Here is a 26,985-nt window from a genome sequence, read left to right on the forward strand (position 1 = left end):
GAGCCTTGGTGGTGAGAAGCCATTCAGACAGGTGGGTTTAGGAAATCTGGAAAGAGCTGACCCTCAAAGAATTAATAAAAGTTAATCAAGGAGAGCTGTCTGAGCAGAGTGAGCAACCTATCGAAGGGCAGGGTGCTTTGAATGTAGGAGAAATGAGGCTGAAGTAGGGGCCAGATAAATGCCAGCGGTTCTCAACCTGTGGGGGTCGAACCTTTGGGGATCGAATGACCCTTTCACAGGGGTCACCTGATTCATAACAGTAGCAAAATGACCATTATGAAGTAGCAATGAAAGTAATGTTATGGTTGCGGGGATCATCACAACATGAGGACCTGTATAAAGGGTCATGGCATTAGGAAGGTTGAGTATGGTTGCGGGGATCATCACAACATGAGGACCTGTATAAAGGGTCATGGCATTAGGAAGGTTGAGAACCACTGGCTTAAGACCTTTTGTAACTTTAAAGAACATGATCAGTCATGCTGGCTGTGGGAAGTGAACTAACGAGAACTGCATTCTAGAAAGAATATTTCAATGAAAGTTGTAGAGGAAACGGGAAAGGGAAGAAGAGTGGAAAGAACAAGGAGAGACCATCTAGTAAGAAGAGAAGTAGGGGCCGGTCAGGAAGGAACAGCTGAAGGGAGGAGAGTTGAGAGGACTTGTGGATTGTTTGCTATTGCTTGCATTTGGTTGGTCTCCCCTACTAGATGTGTGTGTGTGGAGGGCAGGGTCTGGTCTGTGTCTGATTCAGTAGGTGCTTCAGTAGATATTTACTTAGTGAATCATTGAATGTGAAGGCTGGGGAGGAGTCGTGTTTTCAGCCAAAACAGAATAGTAGTTTCAACAGGTGCATGGGTCCCGAGTAAGCATACTGGTGTGTGTACATAAAAGCTCAGTAAAGACTGTATCAGAAAATATTCTGGGTTAGGGAGCAGAGAGAGCTCAGGCCCACATAAGCAATGTGTGTGCAGCTCTTCCTGTCCTGAACATGCTGCTGGGTTTGCCTTCTTTGATTCACCCTCGTTGGCTCCCTGATATCCATGGAAGCACCGCCTTCCTGGGACAGCCATCTTCTGAGAGGCTCGAACCCCAAGGTGGTTTGTGCCGGAGCCCTCCACGGCAACAGCATTTGGACCTTTTTCTTCTTTGGATTGTGATCTTTAATAAAAAACACAGTTGAGATTTGCATGCACCCATTCATCTTTGAAACTTTTAGTAGGTATCATCTCTGATATCACAGACCCCATGCTCGGTACTCCTCAGGATGCAGAGTACGTCTCATCAGGTTGCCTGTGACCATGATGTGTGGTGAATTCATGATGGGCTGAGAAGTTACTGTGTTTCTAGTTTTTCCCAGGTCATGAGTCTCGGTCTACAGAAGCCCTGTGTTGGGCGAAAGGACAGCGACTCTTTAGCGGTGGGCTCAATGGAGAGATTGTCGAGTATGACCTACAGGCATTGACCATCAAGTATTCAGTGGACGCCTTTGGAGGACCCATTTGGAGCCTGGCTGCCAGTCCCAGTGGCTCTCAACTTTTGGTTAGTAAGCAGCTTATGGGGATTTGCACAGACCGCTCTGTGTCCACTCTGATGTTCTTCCCTATGTTTGTGGGAGGGTAAAGTTACACAAGGCATGTCGCCATTCCAAGCTAAGCTGGAGCCCAGCTACCCCAGCTACAAGATTGGAGTTGACAGGAAGGAGTCAAACTCCCTTGTCCCATGGCATCCTTCCGGCTACTGCTTTGGTCCTTGGTATCTTCATTTGTGAACTGAGAGGATTCCTTCCTTTGGATCAGCACTTCCCAGATTAATGTTCTTTGGAAGGGAGAGATGATGGAGGGCCTGCTCTTTTTCTCATTTTATTGTATGTTTCCTGATAAAATTATTTTCAGAAGTAACACACATTAAATCCTGTAAAATCAAACTCACCTTCGAGTCCATCCCTGGAGGACAGGGTAGAAGTGCCTCTGTGGGTTTGAGAGTAGAAAGCCTTACCTTTCTCCAGAGGAGCAGCTGCTGCCTTCAGACTGCTGACCCTTTGGTTAACAACCCAGCACATAACCCACTAGGCTACCAGGGCTTCTTCTGATACACATTCATACATTTAAAATTCATTCAAGTTAAAGGAAACGTTTAACAACCTGTGATTAAAATATACACAACTTAACATTTTGCCATTTTAAGCATTTCTAAGTGGCATTAATCACAGTGTTGTACGACCTTCACCCCTATTTGCTTCCAGTTTTGTTAACCCAAAGAGAACCTCTGTACCCTTTAAGACATAACTTCTCACTCCCCTCTCCTCAGCCCATAGTAACCACTCAGCTACCTTTTGTCTTTTGCTGATCTTGTCTAGTGTAGATAGACAGTGCTTCTCAAAAAGTTGAGAACACACAAATTGCTCCCTTCCAACCCCACCATTATAGTACCAGAGGAGTCCTGGTACTGTAGTGACTTAAGTGTGTGAGCTGCTCACCAAAAGGTTGCCAGTTCAACCCCACCAGCTGCTCTGTAGAAGAGATGGTGGAGCAGTTCTCTGCTCTGTAGGGTGGCCATGAGTCAGAATCAACACGATGGCAATTGGTTTGGGGTTTTATTACTATTAGAATGAATGCTTTCAGAGATTTACCTCTGATGAGTCTGATTATTTTTATTACAGTATCTTGCAATTCCAAAATTCCAATTCATCCAGATTCTAAGGCCATGGGTCTCTAGCAGAAGTGAGCTGTGAAGTTCTATTTCCGATTCACATCCAATCAAGAACTGGCCCCTTTTCTACAGAATTCTTAGTCCAGCCTGCTTTTCCTGGCCAGCGTATGAAGACAGCCAAGAATTGACTGTCGGTGTCTTGTTGTCAACACCTTTTTCTCCTAAAAATGATTTTCCTCTAGGTGCAAATAAGTTTGTTTGTTTTGAGGTTAAGTGTGACTTTATTGGGGTAGGGAAAGAGCTCCCAGGAGAGAAGGGAGAGCTGAGAAAGGGATGGGAGCATCTTGAGCTCCAGGGCGGATTCCACGACCCTACAAGTTAGGTCAGGGAAATCGCCTGGTTTTTTGTTTTTATTATTTGTTGTTGTTGTTGTTGTTTTTTAAGTTATTATCATTGCCATAGTCTGCCATACACGTGTTTTTTGAACTGTAAACTAATATTGAACATCTGTGAGTAAATTTATACAAATGGTAATATTCGGCAAGTACATGCTACCATGTTGTATGCATTTATAGAGATTTACTCTTATAAAATGTGTATCTTCTCTGTTCCTGTCTCCTCCACGCCCTGAACAGATTGGCTGTGAGGATGGATCTGTGAAACTCTTTCAAATTACCTCCGACAAAATCCAGTTTGAAAGAAATTTTGATCGGCAGAAAAGTAAGAGTCATTTTGGGTGGGGTGGGGAGGTGTGGATAAGTAGGCCTAACAGGAAGTGAGGTTTTTGTGGCCCAGTTGATGTGATAATTTCCCATAGGCCAGGTAATTTATCCACAGGCTGACTTTACCTGCAAACAGCCGTGGTGTGCTAGCAGCCAGGCCCTGGCCAGACAGTCTTCATTCTGTACCAGAGTTGTGAGTGTCTGGCTTGGTAACAATAAGAAATCCAAAACGGGAATCTGTGGGAAGGAAAAGATGATTTGTTATTTAACACTTTTTATGACTTCTTAACGAGTGTTCATATAGTCTTGAAAAACAGGAATTTTTATCTTTAATAGCTGTGGTTCTTAATCTTGGTAGCACATTTAAATTATCTTGAGTTCTTCGTTTTGTGTTTTTAATTGCCCAAGTTCCAATTTCAATTTAGACCAATTAACACTGACCTTTAGAGCAGGGGTCGGCAAACTTCTGTAAAGAACTCGTTAGTAAATGTTTATCAGAACCGGCAGTGGGGCCTGATCCGGTCCATGGGCCATCCTTTACTGACCCCTACTATAGAGAATAGTGACTCCTTATCAGGAATACTTAGTTTCTGCTAGGTTCATGTTTTGTTTTTAATACTCATTGAGTGTTTGTTTGTTTGTTTGTTTTTTTAATTACAAAAGTGACAACAGTGTTTGTTGAAATCTCAGGTATGTAACTACGAACTAGAAAACAAGTGCAACATTTTGGAATCTTAACTTAACAGTTGGTGATCTGCCTGGTGATTGGCTGCTGTGCTGAGAATAGCCTCACTCTATAAATAGAGGGGGATCTGGCACCAGAGAGAGGAGAAGGACTGCTAGTCTCTCACAACCCTGAGCCAATTATAAGTTGTAGTGCTTATAATTTAACTGTTCATTTGTTTTATTTATCTGTATATTATTTAACAGTTCATTTCTTGTTATATATCTAATTATCTTTATAAATAAATATATTTAATTATCAGGAATTTGGTTTTATCTCTCTAGAGAACCCTGTCTAACACATTAATTAATTAATCTTAACTTCATTACATGTTCATATAAACACACACAAGTCCGCACACTTTATTCTCCCGCTACTCTCTTGCAGTGACAGACGTCTCTCTGTCAGCCATGTCTGTCTCTGTGGCAGTCGTTTTCATGGTGTTCCATAAGTTACTTAAGCTACTGACTTTTAAAAGATGTTTTTCTTACTAACCGTTAGAAGCTGTGCTGCAAGGAACATTTCCTACACGTACATCTCTGGGCACCCATGCAAGGATTTCTGTTTGATCCTTTCCTAGGCTAGGCCCCGCATTGAAGTTTTGACAGCTTACTACCAGGTTACCCATGAAAGTTTGTACTTATTTACACATTCCTATCAACCAGTTACACGTTTTTAAAGTAAGTATCAAATACTGCATATACTTGAGTATAAGCCGACCTGGATATCCACCGAGGCACCTGATTTTACCACAAAAACTGCATTAAAAATGTGCTGAAAAACTCGGCTTCTACTTGAGGATATATGGCATGTCCTCGAGGATCTCCAGGTAGAGCTGTTTATCACCTTTGCTTATGAACCAGTACTGTGAAACAGTGCAGCAAAGAAGGGCTACAGACTGGAGTTTATGCAGAATGCAGTTACCCATTGCTGTATATTTATATGTGTTTCCTTTTCTTTCTTTGTTGTATAACTCCCAAGGTCGCATCCTGAGTCTCAGCTGGCATCCCTCTGGTACCCACATTGCAGCTGGCTCCATAGACTACATAAGTGTGTTTGATGTCAAATCAGGTGACTTTTTCTCAGTTCATATGGGGAGTGGGTCTTGATTATCACATTCATATTTCTGGGTTTCCAGAAAGCGTCCCCTCTTGTCACAGTCTCTAGGACCTTTAGCCTCTACCCTCTCACTAACCTGGGCCATCTGGAAATTTTCCCTCCTTTTCTTGGATAACTACTGCTGGGTTTAGGGCATTCTTAGTTTTTCAGTGGGATGCAGAATTCTTCATCCTCATAAGAATTCGCCAAAAAAAAAAACCACGTGCTCCAATCCTTCCTATCAGTGAGCCATGGACTACCTGTGCAGATGGGCTTCTGCCATTTGGGACCACCAGGTGTTCACTGCATAATTAACAAGAAAGGACAGCAGAGAGGTGAAGGACCATAGACTCTGTCCTTGGTCCAAAGAATTGGCTAGTGGAATACTCCAGTGATGAGCTGGACTCCCACATGTTGAGTAGCTTTGATTCTCTACTGTGGAGCTAAAACAGGTCAGGTGACATTTATTTTCTGTTTGACACTAAAGGAGCTTCTTTATTCTTTTTTTTTTTTAATATGGAACGCTTCACGAATTTGCGTGTCATCCTTGCGCAGGGGCCATGCTAATCTTCTCTGTATCGTTCCAATTTTAGTATATGTGCCGCCGAAGCAAGCACGAACTTCTTTATTCTTAACCGTGCAAATAGTCAATGTCTTAAGGCTTATTATGAAAACTGAGAGACCCTACATCCTTCCCCCTTTCCAGGGTAACGACTTTCAACTCTTGGCTGATTCTTTTGATATTCAGACCATTATTTATTGACTACGCTATTTCACCCTTTTGCTACGGGCATCTACACTTGGTCTTGACTTTCTTATGATTATGTTGCACCTTCGGTCAGATTAATAGTGTTTTCATTACTATGACTGTAAAAATACTATTTACTTTTCCCTATACACTTTTTAATATTGTCGTCTTCCTTATCCCATCCAATTTCTGTGCATGTTTCGCTAAGTCATTTCCATTCTGTTCATCCCAGACTCCAACTCACTATGGGTTCTCTTCTGATCGCTTTTCTCTTGCAGTCTCCGGAGCCTCTGACTTGCGCCTCTGCCCAACCAGGAGCTCTGAGCCCTCGCTCACGTTCTCCCTTCGCTTCTCTCGCGAGAGCCCCGCTTTCCAGGTCTTTCACCTTCCTGATCCTGAGCAAGAACTTGAGCTTGGAAAGTACTTTCCTGTAGTGTTAAAGCCATAGCTTCATTGTCTCCTCGCTGCCAGGCTTGTTTTGGGGAAGGATGAGTCCATTCTGAGAAGCGCTCTGTAGAGAAGCGATTTTTTGGGGGGGAGTGGGGTCTTTTCTGGAAGGGCTTAGGGTCCTTTCTGTAGCTTCATTCTTCTGAAATTTACTAGTGATATTCCTTGTCGGGTGGATCTGCTGGGCACCTGGTAGGTTCTTTTAATCAAAAAGCCCACGTCCTTCGTTTTTGTGGACTGCTTTTACAGTTCTTTTGTAGATGAGTTCCGTTCTGATTTTCTCTTTCTGGAATTTGCATTATTTGAATATTGGCTCTTATTTCCGTACATACCGTATATACTTGTGTATAAGACGAGTTTTCCAGCACATTTAAAATTTTTTATTTATTTTTTTAAAAAATCATTAATTAAAAAATAATATTATTGGGGAGTCAGACAGCTCTTATCACAATCCATACATAAATCCATTGTGTCAAGCACATTTGTACATTTGTTGCCCTCATCATTCTCAAAGCATGCTTTGTGCTTGAGCCCTTGATATCAGCTCATTTTTTCCCCTCCGTCCTCCACCTACCATCCCTCACCAACCCTTGATAATTTATAAATTATTATTTTTTCATGTCCTACAATGTCCGATGTCTCCCTTCACCAACTTTCCTGCTGTCCGACCCTAAGGGGCGTGGTTATATGTAGATCCTTGTGATTGGTTTCCCCTTTGTACCCCACCTCCTTCCCTCTACCATCTGGTATTGCCACTCTCACCACTGGTCCTGAAGGGATCATCCGTCCTGGATTCCCTGTGTTCCCAGTTCTATCTGTACCAGTGTACATCCTCTGGTCTAGCTGGATTTGTAAGGTAGAATTGAGATCATCATAGTGGGGGTGAGCAAGCATTTAAGAACTAGAGGAGAGTTGTTATGTTTCATCGTTGCTACCCTGCACCCTGACTGGCTCGTCTCCTCCCGGAGACCCCTCCATGAGGGGATGTCCATTTGTCTACAGGTGGGCTTTGGGTCTCCACTCTGCACTGCCCCTCATTCTCAGTGATATGGTTTTTTGTTCTTTAATGCCTGATACTGACCCCTTCGACACCTTGTGATCACACAGGCTGGTGTGCTTCTTCTGTGTGGTGGGTGTTGTTGCTTCTCAGCTAGATTGCTACTAGTTTATCTTCAAGCCTTTAAGACCCCAGAGGCTATGTCTTTTGATAGCTGGCACCATCAGCTTTCTTCACCACTTTTGCGTATGTACCCGCTTTGTCTTCAGCAATGCGATCATGTAGGAAAGGTGAGCATCATGGAATGCCATTTAATAGAATAAAGTGTTTCTTGCATTGAGGGAGGACTTAAGTAGAGGCCCAATGTCCATCTGCTACCTTAATACTAAACCTGTAAATATATGTGCATAGATCTATTTCCCCATCGTCATAATAAATATATTTACCTATGTATATGCTTGTATTTAGACCTCTATAAATGCCGTTTGCTTCCTATTTCTTTCATCTTATTTCCTTTTACTTTCCTCTTGTTCCACTATCATGCACAGCTTTCATTTGGGTTTCAGTAATTCCTCTCGGTTACATTGCCCTTGATCAAGCACTACCAGGCCTCTTGCATCCTCTTCGCCACTGATTTTGGTTCACTTGTTATTCCCTTGTCCTTGGGTTTGTTAACACCACTTCCTTTGCCCCACCTCCCCCTCTCCCATGTTCCCCCAGAACCTTTGGTCCTGTTGTTTTCCCCTCCAGATTGTTTATCCAGCCTATCTTATCTAGATAGACCTGCAGAGATAATAACATGCTCAAAAACAAGACAGAGCAAAACCAAGCAACAAAACAGAACAATAACAAAAAACTGATGACAAAAGAAAAGCTTGTAAATAGTTCAAGGTCTGTTTGTTGACCTTTAGGAGTGTTTTCTGGTCGAGTCTGATGGAGTACCATACTCTGGCCCCAAAGTCTATTTTTAGTACTCCCTTGGGACTTCCATACTCTGCTCCCTTTGCTGTTCTGTTGACTGCCCTTAGTGTTTTGCCTCGGTGTGGTAGGGTCAGATTGGGCACAATTCTCACACTGTCTCCAGTGTTGTCCCTTGTAGGGCTATGGGTCAGTTAGGGATGTTGTGTCTCGTGTCTCGTAGTGGGGCTGGCCATATGGTCCTCTCTGAATTGGCTACTCTGAGCAGGGATATCCTCAGGGCTTGGTGGGCCAGGATGTGCTCCACTCTCTCTTCCTCCCCCTTCATTTGCTCCTGTGTGCTCTGATCAAACATATCCTTCTCCCTGAGCTGTAGCTTCAGTGCTGTCCTCTGAAGTAAATTCTTTTGGGGGGCGGGGTGGTCTAGCACATTTTTAATGCAGTTTCTGTGGTAAAATTAGGTGCTTTGGCTGATATTCGGGTCGGCTACACTCAAATATATACAGTAGTTACTGCTTATTCTGTCTCTGCCCTCTTGCTCTTTTTTCTGTATTTGTCACCTTCTTCTTTCAATTCTTCTGTTGAATTGCTTATTTCTGCATTTCCAGTTTTTTGTTTCTTGAATGTGTTCTATTTTGGTTCATTCTTTGTTAACTCTTCTCATTTTTTCTTTGTTTTTCATTTTCATGTTTTTATTGTAAAGTTTGTGAGTAATTACATGGGTCTCTTCATTGACAGCTCATCCAATAAGCTCTCTTCTCCTGTCAAGGATATTGAGTTAATGCTATGGCATATTCTTCACCCTGTCCGTGTGTCTGCTAGTCTGCTCGGCCTCTGCCTTTCATTTTAAGGACTTTCTTCAAATGTTGGGTGATGGCCATCTTTGGTCCGTAAGCACGGGAGTGGACCTTTTGGAGCATGGCCTTTACGTGGATGCTCTGGCTGGACTGTTGGTTTGGGATCTTCTAAAGTCAGGTCTTCAGGTTTGTTCATTTAACAAATTTCTCTTTCATTCTTTGTTCTGTGTGGTGCTGAATTATACCTGGGGTCGCTCTTCAGAGAGTGCTTCTCCAGTCCACTGTCGGGATGGGGGCAGGGGATACCTAGCTTCCAGTTTGAGGAGATGTTATCTGGGGGAAGCCTAACGGCTTCTTCAGCTTATTTGAACCAGTCCCTTCTTTTAGTCCTGCTTTCTCCCTCTCATCTAGTCCTGTGGAGATTCACAGCATTGCAAACGCTACGTGGGGTCATTGAATCCCAATCGACTGACGCTTGGTTCTCACTTTGAGAAGAATCTGGGCTCACCAATTACAGAGTCATTTGAGGTTTCCATGACGTGACACAGATGGTTTCTCAACTCTCCCCACTGCAGGCTAAGCCTGACTTTCAGGCTCTGCCAAGTCGGCTTCCACCCCTTGTCTCTTTTCCAGAGACCTGGCATTTCGTACCTGGTTCGTCTTCTGCCCCTTTCATGTGGACTCTGGAAAGGAGCAGAGTGTGTGTGGGGGGAGGGCATTTGGCCAGCTCCAAGTGGAAGTCTTGAGTGTCTCTTTTTCATTTCCCTTCCCTGGAAACCTCTTTGTTTCCCCCTCTCTCGTCTTCAGGTAACCAGTTTTAGAACCCGAGACTGGGCTCACTAGAGCTACCCATTTCCTGACTGTGCTTAAGCTACTACTAATTTCCCATATCATGCCTGCCACAGGTGATTTCTGATGCCCAAGGGAGAAAAACGTACCATTGGAATGTGGGCTTCTGTTATTTTTCAGGGAGTGCCACGCACAAAATGATAGTGGATCGGAGATACATGGGAGTGTCCAAACGGAAGTGCGTCATATGGGGCGTGGCCTTCTTGTCCGATGGCACGGTCATAAGTGTGGACTCCGCGGGGAAGGTGCAGTTCTGGGACTCGGCCACTGGGACACTCGTGAAAAGCCATCTCCTCGCAAATGCTGACGTGCAGTCCATCGCCGTATCTGATGTGAGTATCATCCCCTTTGAGGAGTCGGTGAGAAAACGGGGTCAGAGCCAGAGCACAAATGCTGCCTCTCCCTGCCCTGACGTTGGACTCGGTGGTAGATTTAGGGAAATGCATCTAAAAACAGCATGTCCTTTCCCTGGGCCCTCTTAACTTTATAACAATTAGCAGATCCTCTCTAAAAGATCTCCGGGAGTTTTCCTGTGGATCACTCACCGCCCACAGATGGCCCTGGCAGGTTGTCTGTGGAGCGAGGAACCTGGAAGAGCATTGCTTCCTTTGGCCCTCTGCATGGCAGTGAAGGAGCTCTGGGCTTGTCAAAGCGGGGACCTACCCACTTGTTGATTTCTTTGCTGTAGCCCCATGGTCCCTATACTTTATTTATTTAATTTAATGGAAAGATGAGTATTGCTTGTAGTCACTTTTTAAGTCATCAGATAAAATTTATTGAAAACACATTATATCCATACCCTGTGGATTAGGAGTTACTATCACTGTAAATAAAATGCTTACTATCGTAAAAGGATAACAGTGGTGGTAAGGGTTCCGTAAAAGGGAAGTTATTAGGTGTTAAAGACAAAACCTAGCAAAGTGGGAAAGGACACACCCAGGGAGTGAGTTGGAAAACCTCAGTGACCTTCAGGGGATTGTAAGGAAGGTCACAAGACAGACCGTGTACACTGTTGGATGGGACACTAATGGGCTCTATGGGCTCTCACCTCCACTCGGCTTCAGGACAAAAGCGAAGGGACAGAGTGATACAAGGGGGCTCAAAGCGCTCTGAAGTACCTCGTGGGACCTCCTGCAGCCTGAAAATCTGGTGTTGCCACTAGCCTGCTGAGCTCCATTCTTCAGGAAATCATTACATTTGATGTTCAAGCACTTTCGTTCTGAGTCCACAGTTCTTAAAAGCTATGACGAATCTACCTGCTTTTTTTACTTCTATTTGAAAAAATACATATTTTTTTGAATGGTCTTGATATTCATATAGTTTAAAGAGCAACAGTATACAATAAAACGTTTCCTTTTTACACTTGTCCCACCTGCCCCTTTCACCCCAATATCCATTCGTGTTCCTTTCATCTGTGCAGCTGCTAGTACTGATTTCCTGTGGAGTTGTTTCTTCCTCCCTGTGAACGTTTGGGTGAGCGTTTTGAGAGCCTGTTTTCCAGTCTACTTGTGAGAGACATTGTGTTTCGGGATGTTGGTTGCAAACCCCTTCTTGTAACAGCACTCTTCCCTAAGTCTCTGAGTCCCCCAGTTCCCTTCCTCTTTCTTTCCTGTGCTTCCTAGCTTTGTGTTTAGGCAAATGTTCACTTGATAGCCCTTCTTGTTGTTTGGCTAAGAGTTGATTCCTGGGGATTAGGTTCAGTTCCAGGCTTGAAGGGTATCTAAGGATCACAATCTTGGGGTTCCACCAGTCTTTGTCACACCAGTAAATCTGGTCTTCTTTTTTTTAACGTTCTTTTTTAATAACATTCTTTTTATTTTACTGGGACTTTGTGTTGTGATCAGTGGTGGTAACCAGACACCATCTTGTTCTTTGGTCCCCCAGTAGTGGGAGCTGTGGTTCATGTCATCCATTAGCCCTTGGGACTAAATGTTTCCTTGAGTCTCTGGCTTTTTCTTCATTCTTCGTTGTTCTGCACAAGGAGAGACCAATAGTTGCTTCTGAGATGGCTGCTTGTAAGCTTTTACGAGCCAAATGACAGTAGTCACTGAAGGAGGTTGTAGAGCAGCGGTTTTCAACCTGTGGGTCGGACCCCTTTGGGGGGGCCAAAACGACCCTTTCACAGGGGTCTCCCAATTAATAACAATAACAAAATAACAGTTATGAATAGCAAAATGACAGTGATGAAGTAGCAACAAAAATAATTTTATGGTTGGGGGGTCACCACAACACAAGGAACTGCATTAAAGGGTCGCGGCATTAGGAAGGTAGAGAACCACTGATGCAGAAAATGTGTTTTTGCGGACTTTGTCATCCCGCCTGACTTCGTTCCCCCGAGATGCTCGGTCTCTTATGTCTCCAAGCTCAGTCATCCCTTCAAGGCATTGTTTAGAACTTTCAGAACTCTGCGTCCATATGCTCCGTAATATCTTTGCATGTATTTATTTACAGCACATACAGATACAAAGAGATTTCAAAAAGAATATAGTGTGCTCTTCCAAAATTCTATTTATAATTTTTCAAAAATCAAATTAAAAAATAATGGAATTTTTCGATGACTTTTTGCAGTTTCCTGATAATTGTGTAGACATCCCTGCTGCACCTGTAGGTGCTTGTGGGTTTAGCTTGCATATCTTAACCTGTATATCTCCTCGGGGCTGGATGTTATTACTGTTCTTTTTTTTTTTTTCTTTATCGTTTTATTAGGGGCTCCTACAACTCTTATCACAATCCATACATGCATCAAAAAGCACATGTGTACATTCATTGCCCTCATCATTCTCAAAACATTTGCCCTGGCGTTCTTGTTGGAGTGTGTGGCCAGTACTGGTTGTTTTCTCAGTCTCCTACTCCGTGCTCCACTATTGCTGCCTCCCCCTTGTTGTCTGTTGCTTTTCCCTCCGCCCTGCTAATCTGTCTGTTCTCAAGCCGTGTTTTCCCAAAGTGGGCGGTGAGCGCCCTGGGGCGCACTGGGCTGACAACAGATATTTATCCTGGATTATGGACTATAGTTTATAAAAAGTTTGAAATTGTTGGAAGGGAGCATGGGGTGGGGACTGATTTATTTTTTTTCCTCTTTAAATGGGGTGGTAGGCCACGTAAGTTGGAGAACCTATGAGGTAATGATTTGCCCTGCCTTCTCCTCCTGTCGCTAATAATCACTGAAGAATGTTTCTTCCCGTCTGTAAACCTTTTCTTGCCTTTTTTTTTTAATTTTGTATTTCTTTTTTAATTTTTTAATTTTTAAGCATTTTATTAGGGGCTCATACAACTCATCACAATCCATACACACATCAATTGTGTAAAGCACATTCATTGCCCTCATCATTCTCAAAACATTTGCTCTCCATTTAAACCCCCGGCATTAGGTCCTCCTTTTTCCCCTCCCTCCCCGTATTGACTTTTTTATAGTGGCTTTGTACAGTGCATGTCCTTTTGTGATCGACGTATTTCACTCCACCTTTCTGTTGCTATAAGTAATGCTTCAGTGAACATGGTGTTCATACATATTTTCATGTCATGGCTCTTGCTTCTCTAGGATCTATACCAAATAGTGGGATCAACTGGGTCATTTGATGCATCTATTGCCACCTCTTCAAGGAAAGACCATATGGTTTTCCCCCGTGGTTGTGCCAGCCCCTCCACAGCCTCACCAGCATTTGTTTGTTTTCCTAACTTTGCTGCTATTCTGTGCACTCCTCCATAAATCTTTTTATGAATGACCAGGCACAACATTGTTCTGCATCTTAAAATTTTTTTATTAACAGCCTAGTTAGATAGCTTTATGGTATTCCGTTGAATGGATGTAGACAGCTTTTATATAGCAGACCATTATTAGTGGCTGGACAGGTTACTCTGTTGGCTTATCATAAACAGTGCTGTAGTTTAATGTGTTCTTGTTGGGTGGAAGAGCATGTGTATTTGTGACCTGGATGGCAACAGCATTTCTGAATTGCCTCTCCCCTGAGGGGGGGTGTCCTGATTTCCCCCCTCTCCAGCTGTGTCTGGTGCCCCACTCTTGTCCGTGGTGCTTAGAGCACTTTTTGGAGTTTGTCCATCTGATTTAGAGAAGGAAAGATCTCGGTGTAGTTTCAGTGTGCACTTCGTGTTTGATGGGTATCATTTTATATATTTAAGAGTCATTTTCTGTGAATTATGTTAATAGCTGCCTTGAATGGATGCCAGGAATCTTTAATCTTTTAGGGAGGTGTGATTTTTTTTTTTTTCATTTTTCTTTTGCACCTTGTGTTTTATGAGTTACAAATATTTTTCTCAGTTTTGTCTTTTTTTTAATCTCTGTGTGTTGAAATAGTTAAATTTATCAATCGTTACGGTATCTGGTTTGAATTATAGCCTTTCCACATAGACTTTATATGTGAATCCTCCTTTATTTTCTCCTACTTTTATAGATTCAGATTTCACACTTAAAACCTTGAATCATTTGGAAATCATTCTGACACAAATAAAGATCCAACTCCGGCTTGGTTTACAGAAAGACCTATTTTTTCCCACCACTCTGAGATGCACCTGAGTTTCTAATGCGAAATAAGTACTTGAGATGCTAAATTCCCCTTGGTACTTGGACCCATGGAAGACTTTCCGGTTGCATGGGTGGGTTGGTCCGCATGCAGTTCCACTCTGTTTTGATTATGGAATTGTGGCATTTGTTTTACTGCTTGCCAGAATTGGAACGCCAACCCCCACCCCTGCCCAGCATTTGTCTTAGTCTTCTTGCTTAGACAGTTCCGTTTGTATTCATCTATTTTGCTTCTTGATTTTCTATACAAATTTAAGATGTATCTAATTTCAAGTGAAGGACTGTGGGTAATTTTTATTATATTATATAAAACTTGCAAATTTTTTTATTGCTAAATTCTTGGTGATGCTAAATATTCCCTTTCAAGAACATGGTAGGCTTTTCTTGAAAACATTTCAGATTTCTTTCGCATAGGTCTGTCACATCTCATATTTTGTGGTTGCTGTGTTAGTGGGCTCTGGTGTGTATCTACCACTGGGGCACAAGTGGTCAAAATATTTGACTATTGACAGAAAGGTGGGCAGTTCAAACCCATTAGTGGTTCTGTGGCAGAAAGATGAGGCAGTTGACTTCCGTAGAGATGATAGTCTTGGAATCCCTTTGGAGCAGTTCTCTGTCCTGTGGTGTTCCTGTGAGCTTGGGTTCTGGATTTTGCTTGTCTCAGCTTTGACAGTTCACGTGCCTGGAAGCACGCATCACGGCTTTAGCTATGTGTTGTTAATTTTGTCAGTAGGGGGCGCAGTTTACCTGTGTCTGAGCTTGTTTCTCTAGTGGCATTACTGGCTTCTAAAGCAGGAATGGGCAATGAGTGATTCGAGGGCCATGTAAAAGCCCAGGAAATCACCAATACCAGCACACATCACATGCCTCACCAAATGGAAACAGTTCCAGCCATCATAGTAGGTGTCAGTTAATTAAATGTTTGATTAATATGGCTTGCAAATGGTGCTATACATGTCCAGGTGGGCCTTGGTAGAGAAAAGGTTTCCCACCCCTGTGAAGAGAAAGACCTCGTGATTTACCTTCTAATTCTGGGAAGAGATGTTTTCCTCTCAACTATCCCGGCAGAAAACTGCCGGAGTCAAGTTTTCCTTGCTGGGCCCTACTTTGCTCAAATGAACTCCTTTCCGATTTAATTTCTCAGCAAGAAGACAGTTTCGTGGTAGGCACAGCCGAGGGGACGGTGTTCCATTTCCAGCTGGTCTCTGTGGCTTCCAACAGCACCGAGAAGCAGTGGGTGCGGACCAAGCCGTTCCAGCACCACACGCACGATGTGCGCGCCGTGGCCCACAGCCCGACGGCTCTCATCTCTGGAGGTGGGTGCCGTGCTTGGGTTGCCACTGATCTCCGAGCCGCCCGGTCCCAGGCCGTGGGTTTATAACTCTGCACACTCTCCCCCCACCCCAGGCACAGACACCCACTTGGTTATCCGTCCTCTCATGGAGAAGGTGGAGGTAAAGAATTACGATGCTGCACTCCGGAAAATCACCTTCCCTCATGTAAGTGTCATCACCTGCACGCGCACCCCCACCCCGCGCCCCACCTTACCCCCACACACCCCAGCCCTCCTCAGTCCCACCAGAGTGAACACAGCGAGCCCTTTCTGAGCTGATTTGAAGGACTTCCTGTAGCCACTTCATTCCTCCTCCTGTTCTGAGGCAGGCCTCTTAGAAGGATGTTTGTATGAGCAAGAGATTGGCTATAGCATTTCTAGTAGTTACCAGCAAGGCCTGCCCCATCCCAGACAGCCAGATTTAATGGACTTATGTTCATTCCTTCTTTTGTTTGACTTTGCTTTCTAAGATAGGGATTTTTCGAAAAGATTCTGGCCAGTTACAGGAAGATCTAGTTTCTGGGTGTCCCATCTTCCAAGCTTGAGTCCTCGCTCTACCTCATCCTCCACCTCCCGGGAGTTGGGTCTCCTTGCACGCTGCCTCAGGAGTGGAGTTCGTTTCTTTGCACCTCCATGCTCCTAGTTTGGATCAGTACCCTGTCTCATCTGGGTGTCCTCACAGTGGTTCCCTAATGATCTCCTTGTGTTTACGTGTGTGTCATCCCAGGCAGTTCTCCGCTGCTATGTTTCAAAGAGGCTCTTGTTCATCACTTCCTGTGTCCACGCCTTTGATGGGGCCTCCAGCAAAAATGACCTAATTCCTTTTCATGGCTTCTGAGCGTTGTTTTACTTTAGCTTCTCTCACCTCTGGCTTGCAGGTACCTCGTCTGCCATCCCCCTCTGCCCCCCAGACTGGCCACACTGACAGACTTGTAATTCCTTTGAGCCATTTCATGGGCCATGCCTTTGCCTGGGACACCCCCCCCTCCCCCCCCTTGCCCGAGTAGTCTTCACCAGGGATCCTCATCTAGGGCTCCTGTCTTGGCCCCACCGGGCTAGGCCTGGTGTCCCTTTTTTTTTTTTTTTTTTCGTGACAGTGCTTGCCGATGAATGTGTGTAATTAGTAATTGATTTGCTGTCACCTCCTTAGACCATAAGCTTCTTCGGGGCTGTAACTATGTGTCCATTCACCAGTGTATTTGTAGGTCCTGGGACAGGGCCTGGCATAGGGTAGTACCTATGAACTAGCAAATGAAGAGTAAAGAGTACGCTAGGACGTTGCTACTCCATCTAGTACTGAGCTAGTAGAGGACCCAGGCTCATAACTTCTGCTCGTGCACACAGCGGCGACTCGTTTCCTGCTCAAAGAAGAAGCAGCTTCTCCTCTTCCAGTTTGCTCATCATCTGGAACTCTGGCGACTGGGAGCCACAGCTGCAACAGGTAACATGGAGGAAGTGTTTTGCTTAAGAGAAAATAGAGAAAACCAAAATTAAGAATTATAGGTGAAATCCTGAAAATGAAAAAACAAAATTGATTTTTCTGTGTCCATTGACACTTACAGTGTCGTCTGCCCCCCTTCCCCCCCAACTGAGTTATTCAGCTAGCATCTTTTGTAGGACGCTGGGCCATCTCTGCAGGACATGTTGCAGGGGGAGTTGGGGCGAGCATGGTTGAGTCATAGTTTTCCCGAGCTTGACTGGGATGAAATCAGCCTTTTGAAAGATGGCATGATTACATGTTGCAAAGTGATGCTTCCCTGTGAAAAAGGTCCCTCGGATCTTTCTGAGGTAACAGCCTAGGGGGCTTTTGTATGACGTTGTTTGTTGACTGTAAGTTCTAAAGTAACAAGGAATGTAATATTTTGGGCACACCAGCATCCCTTTTGCTCCCTGCCTGCGAGTGATCTGGCCCAGGTCCGTCTTGGACATCCAACCTAGCAGGAGGAAGGGCAGCAGGGGCTGTTGGTGATTCTCCTTACGCACCCCCAGAATACATGAAGCCCTGAGCTAGGCATTTTCCCCGTTTTTCACTGCTGGTGATTCCATTCTGCCCAGGAGTGACATTTTAGAAGAACACCGTGTACAGCTAACCCTGGGGTGGGCAGGAGTGGGGTGGGGTCCTCTAATAAGAAAAGCCTCAGGGAAATGTCTTCTTCCAGGAAAGAATGGGGATGTCCTTCCACTCTCTAAAAATGCAGACCATTTACTGGAGCTCAAGACAAAGGTGAGCAAGCGCCTGCGCTAGCGCTGTTGAATCCCTGCCTGGCCTCCCTCCCGCACAGACTGGCGGGTAGAACTGCTGGAAAACAAGGCCATGCTGCCGGAAATTGTGTCCTGCGACTGTAAGTCCGTGCTCTCTGAATGGGCTGGACGAGCGGCTCTGATGAGAGGACAGTGATGATCTTCTTGTAATATGGGTACAAAAATAACATCAACATATTAAAAAACTCAAACAGTATTCAGAGGTAGACAATAAAAAGGGAACTTTCCTTTTGTCCCACATTCCCAACTCCAGTGCGTATTGCTGCCAAGTTCTTTGATATCTCTCCAGGAAAAAAATGGGAACCTATTAAGCAGAATATACCTTGTATTTTTCTTTACTTGGAGCCCCATGGTGGAGAGTTCCGACAGCACCAGGCATCTGTGTGCTTGACTGCCTCTGTGATTCTTTCCTTCTTCCCAGAAATAATTATTGCTTCCCCAGTCTTTTTCGGGGAATATGTGTGTATGTGTATATATAAATGCAATTACGTTTAGAAATAACTCTATTTTGTGAGGCCCCCCCTCAATTTTATATATATTGCATCCAACTTTTGCATTTTTTTCACATAGTATTTTTTAGAGGTCTTTAAAGCAGATTGCCTTGGCTAAAGCAGAAAATTGATCCTCTTGCCAAAGCTTTCTTACATTAAATGCCTCCCCGCTGAGCTCTCTACAGTGGAGCCTTCCTGTGAGGTTGTGTGTGAAGCACTCAACGGGCTGAGCTGTGCGTGCAGTACTCACAGGCTCTCTTGTTTTGGAAATCAGAGCCACACCAGGTCGGTGCTCTGCCTCTAAAGTAACCATAGTGACACAGCAGGTGTGTCCAGATTGTATGTGGTTGTTTGTGACTTGACCAGAGTGGCAAGGGCTTAAATATTCACGTGACAGTGGACTTGGACTGAATTAGACCCTGTTCGTTCTGTTCAACCCGTTCTGTTCAACCCCGTGCTGAGATTTTGCATTTCTGCCCAAGATATACTCAATCTGAATCTACATTTTAATGAGATCCCCAGGTGGCTCTGGGGCGGAAACGCAAATTCTCAGCAGAGCAACAAACCAGAATGAACTTGGTTTTGCTTGAATATTCACCTTGATTCTTAATTTTGCCAGGGTCCTGAGAACATCATTTGCAGTTCTGTCTCCCCTTGTGGAAATTGGATGGCTTATTCCACGGCCTCTCGGTTTTTTCTCTACCGGCTGAGTTATGAACATGACAGCATAAGCCTCCAACGGGTAGGTGTCTGGCTCCCCGTTAGAGAAACTTCCAGCATGTGTCATTTTGGGGTGAGGTGGAAGTGTAGGAGGGAGGAGGTTCTTTGGAGACAGTTGCTGAAAAGGACCTCTTTGCTTTTCTGCCTTGAATGTGGTTTTGGCAGGGTAGGGGAATGCCAGAAAGTGGCAGTCAAGTTTAGACTTTCCTGCTGATGGATCATCGTAACTGAGTTGCTTCCCGGATAGAGAATTTCACATTTGCTGAAGAGATGAAAAGGGGGGTGTTGGAGACAGGACACCTTCGTGGCATTTGAGTCTGGGTGATTGGTTTTGAAAAGCCATCGGCTGACGTCTCACCTCTCTCACTGTTGTTTCTCCCAAAGGTTCCCAAAACGCCAGCGTTCCTCCGCTCTGCCCTTCAGATTCTCTTCTCTGAAGACTCCACCTGGCTCTTCGTGGCATCCAGTCAAGGGCCTCTGCATATCATGCAACTGTCGGCAGGATGCTTCCAACACCTGCACACCTTCCAGCCCCCGTCAGGTGGGATTTGGTAACTGGCATGAGAAAGAGGGGTCTGTGTCCTAAGACCTTTCTTACTTTCCTCTCTAAAGCTCCTTGTCCTGGCGTCACCAGTGCACTTCCCCACCCTGCAGATCCACACTCCTCACGTTCTCGATGTAAAGTGGGAGGAGATTGCTGCCAAGTGAAGACACTTGATGGGATCTGAAGTGTCCTCACACCTACTCTTTTCTCACTGGGTTTCTGATTCCTTATTTGGGACCAAAGATGTTTCATCCTCCTCCTCAGAGCGTTGCTAGCGGAGCAAGAGGAGAGTTAAGATCATTTGTAATCCTGACACCCAGAAATAACAAGTGTTTCTATTTTGGCATATTTCCAATAAGTGTTTGTGTATGTAGGTATTTTGTGGACGTTTTTGTTTTGCTCTGTTGTTTTTACACGGATGGCAGTATTTTTGTGCATGCAGTTTCATTACCTGTGCTCCTTTAAACCCTTAGTGCATTTTTCCATCTTAGAGTATGAGTGTGTGTGTGTGTGTGTGTGTGTGTTGTGAACTATTGCTCAGTTAACTATTGAGGACTTAGTACCTGGCTCAAGCTCATCTCCACAGCAGTTCTTAGAATACTCCCCATGTCCTCTCCTCTCATCCATTGCCCTGGCGTACAGCTGTGTGGCCATCATCTGGGCACTATTAGCCTAAAGGGTCAACTTGGCCTCTCGTTCGTCAGGAGCTCCTTGGGTTAGGGGGCAGAAGGATTAAGGTGACAGTGGTTGTTGAGGGCCTGTCTACATTGTATTAGCCATTAGTGAAACTTTGCCGTCTTATCTTGCACTTCACCTTCAGGACAGAGTGAAATTGCTCTTTAGGGTTTCTGAGACGAAATCTTTATGGGAGGAGACAGCGTCAACTTTCTCCCACACACAGGGAGAGGTGGTGGGTTTAAATTGCTGGTCTTGCAGCCTAACTACGGCCTAACCCACAGTGCCATCAGTACAGACTGCATTGTACACGTGACTTTTTCTTCTTCCTCTCCCACTTCTCACTCCTTGCTGTTCATTTTTGCTCGCCCTGGTCAGTTACTACTGCCTCCATCCTTTTCTGTCTAGCCCCACCCAGCCTTTTAACATCCGGGTTGTGTCTTGTGAGAAAATATTCTCAGCATTGGAGGTGGGTGGAGGTGGATGGGTGGGTGAACAGGCAGCACGTATTGGTAACACAGCAAGCATCCAATTTGATCCCGCCCACCCAAGCATCCTACTGTCGTCTCGGTTTAAAGTGCCGTAATGCAGAGATGTGCCTCTAGCTCTAGTGCTGACGGCACAGCGGCACTCCCAGATTAAAGGCTTACCTCACGGCCACTGACCTGGCTCTTTGTCCATCGCTCTGATGGGAGCCGTGTGGCAGGAAGTGAGTTGGAAGCACTTCGTATGAATGGTGAATTTCAGTGGTAGATGCCAGTGGACTTGCCATCCCACAGGAGAATTCTTCCTTAGGCCTGAGCGAGTGATGCCTTCAACTTTACCTTTCTGGCTCCAAGGGTGATGGCTAATTTCGTGGGGAAAGTGGATAGGTTAGCATCTAGAACAATGGTTCTCAACCTTCCTGATGCCGCGACCCTTTAATACAGTCCCTCATGTTGCGGTGACCCCCTAAGAATAAAATGATTTTCATTGCTACTTCATAATTGTCATTTTGCTACTGTTATGAATTGGGCGACCCCTATAAAGGGGTCTCGACCCACAGGTTGAGAACCACTGGTCTAGCACGTCTTCAAAACTGTCAAGAAATTCCTCCCTCAGATCTAAAACCCTGAGAATTTTATTGGCTGCTGCCATACTTCTCCAGGCAGGGCTGGCTGTGAACATGAGGTGATTCTGAGATTGTGCTGTTTTTGCCTCTGTAGGGACCGTGGAGGCCATGTGTCTGCTCGCAGTCAGCCCTGATGGGCATTGGCTGGCTTCATCTGGCACCAGTGCCGGGGTCCACGTCTACAGCCTGAAGCAGTTGAAGGTGAGCATGGGCGTGAGGTGGGGCAGCGTGAGTCATTGTACGGGAGAAAGTTGCCTCTGCAGTTGTCAGCTTCCAGGCAAATTGCTGTGATCTGAGTGGTGCTTTCTGTAGCCACTAAACATGCTTTTTTTGTTTGTTTAGTTGCAAGGTGGTTGTTTGGGGGAAATGCTTAAAGTTCATTAGACTTTTTTTCAGAACCATTTTGAGTTTCAAGCATGATGCAAATCAACACACCTGGACCATCAAGTCTGTCTTAGGGGAAAGTGTCACAGCGTGTTATTTGTTCTCAGTTCTGCTATTTGTCCCCAGCCTCACTGCACAGTGCCTGCTTACAACTTCCCTGTGACTGCTCTGGCCATCGCCCCCAGCACCAACAACCTTGTCATCGCGCACTCCGACCAGCAGGTAAGAGAGCAGAGGGGCTAGGGCATGCCTGCTTGCTCCTTTCTCCCTGGAGGCTGAGCGTGAGGGTTTTGGGGTGCTTTTCTTGGACGATAGAGGTGGGTGAAGTGCCTGGTCCAGCCTAGGCCAGACACAGACACAGCTTGAGTGTGGTGGGACACCTTTGGCATGCTGAAGCACTGACATACCAAAGTAAAAGGAATAGGAGAGTGGAGGGACTGTTGTATAATGCTGATTGTTTCAGACCAGAGATGACGCGGGTTTAGGGGTCGAGCTGAATGGGAGATGGAATTAGACTTTGAGAATCTGAAAATGACTAAAAGTTCCTATCATGTAATTTGTTGTGGAGGAGGGAATCAAGTCATAGTGAGAAGATTTGGAAGGCCGTGTACCTAATGTAGAGTCTGTAATCTAGGGTCTGCATGGCCAATGGTTCAAATCCATCAGTCTCTCTTTAGGAGAACGGTAAAGCTGTCTGTAAAGATTCACAGCCTAGAAAGCCCGCGATGATTCTGAATTAACCTGATGTCAGCAGGCTTGGACTTTTGATACTAAGTTGACTACTTATGAGGAGATGTTGCTTTAAAATGCACATCTACAGAATTCATGAGATTGCTGACAAGTGTATACTCTCATCTGTAAATTGGGATGATAAAACGCATCCACTGAGCTGACTGGCAGGTTGAGTGTAATCCGCGAAGCACGTTTGCTTAGACTGCTAGGTGAGGTAGGAGGTGTGCACTGCTTTGGGTCTGCACTTAGCACACAGACGCCCACACTCAGCAGGTGTGCACATGCTGTGCCCGCTAAATGAAATCTCCCAGTTCGCGGACCTGCTCCCGTGACCAAAGACGGAGGGGTCAGTGCAGCCAGATCCTTGCCTTTATTGATCACCTTTTACTGGTATTTGGTTCCTTAAAGTGCTTCTGTTACCAGCATAGCAGAGATCAAAGAGTTGATATGACATAGTTTTGAGAGGGCACAGGAAAGTTACTTATTTTAAGTAACTTAACAATCTCTTTGGAGGATAGTTTGACCATGTCTTAAAAATTGGAAAATCCAGACTCTGATTCAAAACTTTGAATTCTGAGAGTTCTCCTACAGATATGTTTGCAGTTACACAAACACTGGACAGAGCCGATTTATCACAGGCTTGTTTGTAGACGCCAAGATTGAGAATAACCTCGATGTCATTAAGGCAAACCCATGAAGTGAGTGGAGTATTTTCTTTAGAAAGGCATGAATGATCCCTGTGTGTGTGTGTGTAGTTATATATGTGATTGGATCAATCCCCATAATGTAATGCCTAATGGGGAGAAAAGGTGCACAACGGTGTTTATTGTGTGCATAATCTATCTCTGAAAAGGTTTGAACACCACAAAGACATTTCTTATCTTGGGGAAGAGAGAGGACCAGAGTGGAGAGTGACTTTTCTCCATACCTTTGTTTGCTGTGTGAACATTTTGTTGTTCTGTACTTTACCTTTTAAATGGTGGCGCGGGAAGCCTAAGACTGACTGTGATGCCATCAAGGTTTGTGTGTGGATTTCTTGCACTCCTGGTCTTTCCTGGTGCCAGCCTGCATTTTCTCTGTACCACCTCCTATCCAGGTATTTGAGTACAGCATCCCAGAAAAACAGTATACAGAGTGGAGCCGGACCGTCCAGAAGCAGGGGTTTCATTACCTTTGGCTCCAAAGGGATACCCCCATTACACACATCAGTTTTCATGCCAAGCGACCTATGCACATCCTCCTGCACGACACCTACATGTTCTGCATCATCGACAAGGCCTTGGTGAGTGCCTCCCCACTGCCACCTAGCCGTGGCTTACAGAATCTCTGTTACTTAGAAGCCCTGAAGTGTGCCAGCAACAGGGACTGTGAGCTAGAGGAGGGAGCACTCCAATAAAGGTTTCTGGTCTTTTCTGTAGAGGAAGAGGAGCTCTTGTTCTGGACATTTCCTCCTTTGGGTTCCCATGCGCACGAAATTCTCGGGGAAGGAGCAGGGACTTGTTCTGGTTTTTGCTGACTTCACTCTTTGTCTCCTTGGGGGAGCATAGAAACACTTGGACGAGTGATTGAGTGTGTGCCCTTCTGAGGGGAATACCACTGATTTGCTTAAGTCACTTTCAGCTTTGCACTCCAGCCTTGAGAGGCGGGGTGATGAAGTTTCATGAGAGATGCTTGTTGAGGTTTTAACCACTTGTGCCAAACCTCCCCCTCCCTCCCCACCCCTTGGTTGAGTATACCACCTGCGGGCTGGAGGAGTTGGTCTGAGTGTTTTGAGAAAAAGCCTAGCTAGGAAAATTCCATTCTTCACCGCTGTGATTTAGGTGGGATGTGAGCCTTCAGTTTTTGGCTCCAGCCTCTCTACCAGCTGCTGCTTTGATTCACCCCAAATTTGCATGGCTTTTCTGGGTAGGCACTTTCCTTCCCGGGAACTGGGAAAGGCAGTCGTGCCCACGATGCGCCTTAGGCTTAGCTTCCAACCAGCACAGGGTGTTTGGGGCTCTCTGTTGAGGAGGGGGTGGATAGAACAGGAAAGCCGCAGGTGGCTCTAAAGGTGATGTGTCCTGGGAACACATCTCTTGGGCCCCGAGTCCTCTGCGTGTGGGCAGCCAGGCTGGCTGGCAAGTGCCTTCTGCGGGATGATCACTACAGGAAGGGCCCCTCCTCCTTGCTGGCCTCTTTGTAAGTCAGCCCAGATCATTTTTCCGCAAGCGTTGGTGATAAGCCCTTCACTTCCCTTATGCTGGGCAGAGCTATTTCCCAAGGAAGTCAGAGATGAAATATCATTTACTTGTCAAGAGGCCATCTCTCGAGGTGTCACTGACCTCGGAGGGTGGGGGGTGGGGGCGTTGGTGGCTCGTGTTGAAGCTTTGCCAGAGGAGAACTTTCGTCACTGGGGCAGTCGATGCTCTGGGTGAGGGAAGAGTCTAGAAATCCAAGCACTTGCATGGGCCGAGCTCCTGTGCGTGCCGGTTTGTTTCTTGCTGACAATGTGTTACCAGTGAGGCTGGCCAGAGGCCCCGGTCGGGCCCTTTGATCTTGCTGGCCTGGCCTGCCAAGTTCCCTCTTTACCCCATCCTCCCACCCGCTACGGGGTGCCTGGAGGAGTGGTTACCATGCTCTCCTTGCAGTAAGGAGATGGGCGGAGGTAGTGAGGATGAGGTACAACTATAAGAGGTGTTTACCTCGACAACCCTTACAGTCTTTTACCCATAGAAACCAAATACAGTAACAACTCAGAATATACATATATATCTTTTGTCTCTTTAGCCTCTTCCAAATGACAAAAGCTTACTCTACAATCCACCTTCTCTCACGAGTGAATCAGGTGTTGTCAGGAGGCGTACACCCCATGCCTTTAAAATTTCTAAGAAGTATAAGGTAAGGCATGTTCTCTTGCATTCTGGGGAGTTGGTTGCTTGCAGTTTTATCACAGTGTAATAACTTCACCACAGAAAGACAATGGCGTCTTTGTGTTCGATGCAGAGAACCTGGCTTGCGGGAGACAAGAGCTCTTTCTGAGCATGTGTGCCCCTTAAGTCTACATTGCAGGCCAAAACGAATTACCTAGGGAGCGAGAAGTGACAGGGGAATCAGCCAGGATCTTTGTTTCTGTTGAAGTTGACTTTCAAGTTTGAGTTCAGTTTGCAGTATCTTCCACAAGCTAAATTTCAAACAAATATGGAAGTCATTGAATTTATTAGGACCTTTTCCTTTCTGGGATCGGCTTTCACTGTATATAAAACAAATACCCATTAAATGTAGGGTACTACAGCTAATTGGGGGTCCTGGAATATCTTTTCAAGGGTTGCCGTAATTTTCTCTTTTTTTAAAGGCGGGAGGGTCTAAATGATTTCAGTGTGGTTGGCTTCTTGGCATCACTTGCCAGTGTGAAGCATTTTGACCCCAGCGCCCTCAGTTAACATTGAATCTACAGAAAGGAGGGAATCCAGGTTTGTTCTGACCAGAAAATGGGTGGAAAAGCCTGCCACAGTCTTTGCAAAGTGAAGCTTGCCCCCGCTTCCATGCACTTGAGGACCAGGTCAGGAGAGACGGGCAGGTGTTGCTCGTCCCAGGTGGTAGCCTGGTCCTGGTGGAATCACTGTCATCTCTCTGGCCTGCAGCCTCTCCTCTTCGTGGAACTCCTGGATGAAAGAACACTGGTGGCAGTGGAGCGGCCCCTGGACGCCATCATCGCTCAGCTCCCACCACCCATCAAAAAGAAGAAGTTTGGGACTTAAAACAACACCGCCTATTCCCGTCCTTGTACTGTCTGTCCTGTTTCTTTTCAGAGATCATGATAATAAAATACAGTTATTCTTGAGGGTTCGTCATTCCCAGTGTTACCTTCCAAAGGAATGCACGGTCACTTCCCTTCACTGGACAAACATGAACGGAAGCTCCGGGGCGTTTACGGCTGGGGATACTGTTCCGAATAGCCACAAACTCGGCCCTCAAAGTATTAGATTTTTTCAGGGTCCCGTTTGCTTTTCAACCACAATCTCAGAAACCGCTGACTTCCATTACTTAGCACCCCTGAAGGCCCCAGAGAGCTGCTGGCCTTCCAGCTCAAGCAGAGGCGTGGGAGCCTGCCCAGCATGGCCCTGGAGCAAGGAACAGCGTTTACTTTTGCAAGTCAAACCCACCACCCACCTCGAGGGAGAAAGATGAGGCTGTCTGCTCCTGCAAAGTTACAGTCTCCAATTCGCTGTGAAGGAGGCTTGATCTAGTGGCAGTGGGTTTTTGAATTA

General features: G+C 45.4%; 1 protein-coding gene and 1 non-coding gene across 2 annotated transcripts in view; one reads left to right on the plus strand and one right to left on the minus strand.

Moving 5' to 3' along the window:
- UTP4 (UTP4 small subunit processome component) overlaps nt 1-26,558 on the plus strand; it is a 28,780-nt gene extending 2,222 nt beyond the window's left edge. The window contains exons 3-17 of the mRNA XM_004704587.2: nt 1,348-1,539; nt 3,285-3,369; nt 5,077-5,166; nt 10,070-10,281; nt 15,631-15,802; nt 15,894-15,985; nt 17,164-17,260; nt 17,979-18,043; nt 19,192-19,314; nt 19,677-19,833; nt 21,717-21,823; nt 22,133-22,228; nt 23,835-24,020; nt 25,505-25,615; nt 26,359-26,558. Of these exons, the coding sequence (XP_004704644.1) occupies nt 1,348-1,539; nt 3,285-3,369; nt 5,077-5,166; nt 10,070-10,281; nt 15,631-15,802; nt 15,894-15,985; nt 17,164-17,260; nt 17,979-18,043; nt 19,192-19,314; nt 19,677-19,833; nt 21,717-21,823; nt 22,133-22,228; nt 23,835-24,020; nt 25,505-25,615; nt 26,359-26,475 (1,902 nt within the window). The 3' untranslated portion in view covers nt 26,476-26,558. The remainder of the gene's footprint in view (nt 1-1,347; nt 1,540-3,284; nt 3,370-5,076; nt 5,167-10,069; nt 10,282-15,630; nt 15,803-15,893; nt 15,986-17,163; nt 17,261-17,978; nt 18,044-19,191; nt 19,315-19,676; nt 19,834-21,716; nt 21,824-22,132; nt 22,229-23,834; nt 24,021-25,504; nt 25,616-26,358) is intronic.
- On the minus strand, nt 5,704-5,810 carry LOC115870788. The gene has a single exon (XR_004046916.1). It is a non-coding gene; the product is annotated as a U6 spliceosomal RNA (small nuclear RNA).
- Nucleotides 26,559-26,985: the final 427 nt, after the last annotated feature.

This window comes from Echinops telfairi, unplaced genomic scaffold (genome assembly GCF_000313985.2).
Source record: "Echinops telfairi isolate 266 unplaced genomic scaffold, ASM31398v2 ScPeMD7_2291;HRSCAF=2852, whole genome shotgun sequence".
Classification (NCBI taxonomy): Eukaryota; Metazoa; Chordata; class Mammalia; order Afrosoricida; family Tenrecidae; genus Echinops; species Echinops telfairi.